Genomic DNA, 4,627 nt, shown 5'->3' with positions numbered 1-4,627 from the left:
ACCTACCATCGGAGGTATTTTGATCCAATCTTTTCTCTCCATCGAACGGTTGTGACAACTTCATGACTTAACTTCACCTCGACACAAGCTTCATGATGATGCCATATGCATTCCATCCTTCCACGATTTTGAGGCCAAATCGTGAAACCGTCTCGCACGCTTCTCAAAGCATAACTCAATATTGGTTGCGTATACCTTAAGCAAGCGATCCGATGTCGATGCGTGTACTCCATTTTGTGATCTTGACCGCCGGCAAGTCTCTTCCGCTTCCAATCCCTCGAGCCACATTGTCACTTGCACCAGCATCCATTTCGTTTAACTTTGTCAACACGTCGTCTTCATCCGCATTCTCACACTTTGCTTGCTCTCTATGTGTACAATTAGGATCATCCTTGACTCCGTGTGACCTCCTTGATCGTCCAGCACCAAGCACCCCGCTAAGCCCCGATCATCCCGCCGTCAACCGCTAAGTTGCATCCATCACCTACACATCATAAGACAGGCAAATATGTATCTCCAACTCTATTATAGATTAGTCAAAATCAAAATCCTCAGTTGAAAGCACATCACAGAACAATCGTAAACACCAAATGATCTGACGTGTATTGCCCTTTGATCACCGAACCATCCAGTGTGTGTAATACTTCCTTCACTGACACACTCCTGGAAAACCCTTTGGTCTGCACACCTTTAATCGTCGGACCATCCGACGTGTATATCCTCACTAGACAAGTTTTGCATCCTCTTTGAAAAAATTAGTCCAGCGTGCACATTCTCTATCGTCGGACCATCTAGCGTATAGAATCACACTAGACACGCTTTGCAATCTCTCTGGAAAAATTAGTCCGACATGATGTGCTTCCTATTGCTGAAATATTCGGTGTTTCAATAAAAAAAATTCTACTGACTCAAAAACCATTCAACGTGAAATCTCCCTAAGCACCGAACCATCCGACATATTTATTTCACTGGATGCCAGAATATTCAGTAAGGCAATTTTTATTGAACTAAGAGTTGGAAATCCCAACTCTATTTTTTTTAACACCTTTGGTTAGTTATTATCATAATTATAATACATAGATATGCTCATACAATCTTAAAATCATCAAACCAAATTAATATATTATCAATTACTCATTATATATAAATTTAAATATATTTTAATTTGGTTTCTCAGTTAGGGATGAGAATGGCGCCTTTTGTGGTGCTGGTGCAGCTTGGTATGAGCATGCTATGAGTGCTCTATCGATGGAGATATCATGGAGGCGTTTGCATGTTGGGATGGCTTGCGGTTTGCCATTCAGAGAGGTGCTCGGCATATTATTCTAGAAACGGACAGCCAAATGCTGGGCGATCTATGGGGAAAGCCGATGTATCAACGCTCAGAAATTTCTTCAATCATCAACGATATCGGGGAGATTAGCGGGACGTGTTTATCTTCTGAACTTAGGTTTGTTAGTAACATTTGTAATAGGGTTGTGCACACTTGCGCAAAGGCTTCACATTCATTGGTTAGAGGTGAGTGGCTGTTTGAGGCAGCTCTACCTGTATGCGATTGTCTGAATTTAGATTGTAATCCTGCTACTATCTAATCAATGAAGCTCCTTGATCTAAAAAAACAGGCAGTTGGAAGGTAGCATGCTTCCACCTAATCTGACTCGTAGGCAAATCGGAGCTGTCAATTCGACCTACTCAAACCTTATTTCATGAATTCGAGCCCAAAATCAGAATTCCAAACGTAAATCCGACTCTCAACTAGAAATTTTGAAGTCTTTCAACAGAAATCCCTAGCTTTCAACCCCCAAAAAAATCAAATCAGTTTTCTCTTCATAAATCAAAATTTCAGTAGTAGGTCTGAACTTTTGAGTCATAATTTCAGAAACTTTCATAATGGAAAACCTAGCTTTCGACAAAAAAAACGAGGATATTTTCAAACCAATATGCAGAACTTTGACCTAGATTTTAAAGAGAGAAGGAAAAAAAAATGACAAAGCCCGCATGGCAAGGCAACAACTACTTCCATCGAAGTACACGCGGAGCCTTTATGCTCCCCGTGGGGTACATATACTCTTGCGTCATTTGCGTGCATACTTCAAGTAATTCAAGTAAAGTGAATTTATCACATATCTTACGATAAATCTTTAAATATGCAAAAATAATTATAAAATATATCAATTACAAATTAAACTAATATATTTTTAATTTACCCTCCTAAAGTCGAGTGGGTGGCTCAAATTAAAGGTGGTCAAGTGGGCCGAGCTAAATGGGCCAGTATGAGGTATGGCTATTTCGGCCTGATCTAGATACGGCATGACACGACGGCTAATAGGTCAGGCCGGTACGGCACGACGGGTTGGGCCGTGTCTGGGTCGGAGCTGCAGCATGACGGGTCGACACGATACAGCCAATTTAAATGTTTCTATTTTTTAATATCTTATATAATTTGTTTAGATCTAATACCATATAGGATATGTGGTGTAGTGGTAGTGTGTTTGGTTTTTAAGCAGAAGGTCATGTATTCAATTTCGGGTGAAAGTAAGTTTTTATGATTTTTTTAATTTTTCATGAGTTGACGGGCTGACAGGCCAAAAATATCATCGGGCCTACCGTGCCGTGGACCGATATAGCACGACACAATCTTAAGTGAGCTGTGGCTAGACTGAATCACTAGCATGATATATTTAACTAACAGATCTGAACAAACCATATCTTAAACTCATATCATACCAGATAGGATCATCCATTTAACCACCTCTGGCTCGAATTCAGGGGCGAGTGCCTCATGAGGCTTACATACTTTTTTTTGTTGAAACTGTGAGTACGAAAGTGCCTAATCTTTTTTCTTGTCCTCCGTTTTGAAGGCCCAAATTTCCCACTATTTTGTACACTTGTTATTAACCGCTGTAATTGAAATAGAAAGACACCAAAGTAGCCCAAGTTGCACAAAAGCATTTGTGGATCAACATCGTATTATTGTCACCAATTTCTTTCTCTTTCGGGCTTGTCACCAATTCTTGGTTCTTTCTCTATCGGATTTGACCGTGCCATCTTTATTCATGGTAGATAGTTTACTGGTTCAATAGTCACATATTTCACGAGAGGTTCTTTTAAATTACCCGTTTCTTTATTATCTATTTCTTCGATTGCAAGAAGACACACATGTATGCATCTTAAATTCCATACAAGATCTATCATCAACTTTTAATTTATATTATTTCCTAAAAAAAGATTTCTACTGTATAGAGTAGATGGACTCTAACGACGTACATCATTTCACTCAACTTTATCAGTCAAGGTCAACTCCTGTGGTCATGTGCTGGATAATCACAGTTCACAACGCGGTGATAATAAGATGTTCCACGAACCAAATTGTTCCCATGACTTTCTCAAGATCGATCTAAAAATTCTATCAGAACATTCATGTGCCAAAAATCGTTCAAACCAAAGTGGACAATCATAAACAAATCTATGTACAGTCGAACTGCAGAACACTCCGAAACAACGGGGATCAGCAGATCCGTGTACCGGTCCGAGCCGAGCCTGTCAGAAGGAAACGGATCGGGTCGAAGCAAAGACCCGCCTCGTCTTGTCAAGATTCGTGCCGCTCGCTAGCCTCCCCATCGCCGGCGCCATCGATGCCTTGGCTGCCGCCGTGGCGTCGACCCCGCCGACGTCTATGCGCACCTCCGGTTGTGCTTGTGCCTCCACGGCAGCGGCGGCGGCCGGGTCCGGTGCCTCGACGTCGGCGCGGCAGAGCGGGCACGTGGCGTTCCCCCGGAACCAGGCGTCGATGCACTCCACGTGGAAACGGTGCCCGCACCGCGGCAGCGCGCGCGCCTTCTCCCCGGGCTCGAGCTCCGCGAGGCAGACCGCGCAGTCCCCGTCCCCGGCGCCCGCGGTGACCACCGGCAGCGCGCGGAGCACCGCGGGCTCGAGCCCGCGGGGCGACGATGCCGCCGCGCCGCCGCCGTCCCGGCTGTCATCGCCAGCGCCGGCGATGGCCAGGCTCCGGAGCAGCCTGCGCCGGCCGCCGCTGAGGCGCCGGCGCCGTGAACTGTTGTAGAGGTGAAGCGCGATGAGCGCCAGGAGCACGCCCGAGAACATCCCCGCCGTGGCGAGCAGTATCTTGCCCGCGACGACGTAGCTCGACGGCTCGGTCACCTGCTGCCCGGCGACGTGCGGACGCTGCGGGATAAGATCCCAGTGAGCATGGAGGGGACCATCTTCGAGCGGGATCGGCGGGTCCTGTGCCTTGGGATGCGGGCGGTGGTTGTCGTCGGCGCCCATGGGTTGGCCGTACTGAGCTCTGCAAGGACCACTATTTCGTCGAAGGTTTGGAGTGTGGTGCATTTGGTCAGTGCGGTTACTTATACGTGAACTTAGGACTAAATTGCCCTGCTAATAGAGGGAAAACCAGAGCAAAATGGAAGGGCAGTCGCGGGGTTTCACCATTGACTGGCCGTGACCGTGAGGGGCACGCTCGAGAGGCAGAAGTCCGTGCCCCAGCTGACTCGCTGACCTACGTCGACGGAAGACAGATGGACGGCCCTGATGCGTCGGTCAAGGTTGGAGTTGACTGCTACTCTACCAGCGTCCAGCGTTAGTGCTTAGCAGTAGCGGCGCATCC

At 46.3% G+C, this 4,627-nt stretch overlaps 1 protein-coding gene across 1 annotated transcript; it reads right to left on the bottom strand.

Moving 5' to 3' along the window:
• Nucleotides 1–3,189: 3,189 nt before the first annotated feature.
• LOC133900434 (E3 ubiquitin-protein ligase ATL41-like) lies at nt 3,190–4,363 on the bottom strand. Its single transcript, XM_062341583.1, has one exon. It carries the CDS (start codon nt 4,348–4,350, stop codon nt 3,544–3,546), a length of 807 nt encoding a protein of 268 aa, XP_062197567.1. The 5' UTR covers nt 4,351–4,363; the 3' UTR covers nt 3,190–3,543.
• Nucleotides 4,364–4,627: the final 264 nt, after the last annotated feature.

The sequence above is a fragment of the Phragmites australis genome, chromosome 2 (assembly GCF_958298935.1).
Source record: "Phragmites australis chromosome 2, lpPhrAust1.1, whole genome shotgun sequence".
Classification (NCBI taxonomy): Eukaryota; Viridiplantae; Streptophyta; class Magnoliopsida; order Poales; family Poaceae; genus Phragmites; species Phragmites australis.
This window is presented reverse-complemented; position numbering and strand designations above follow the sequence as displayed.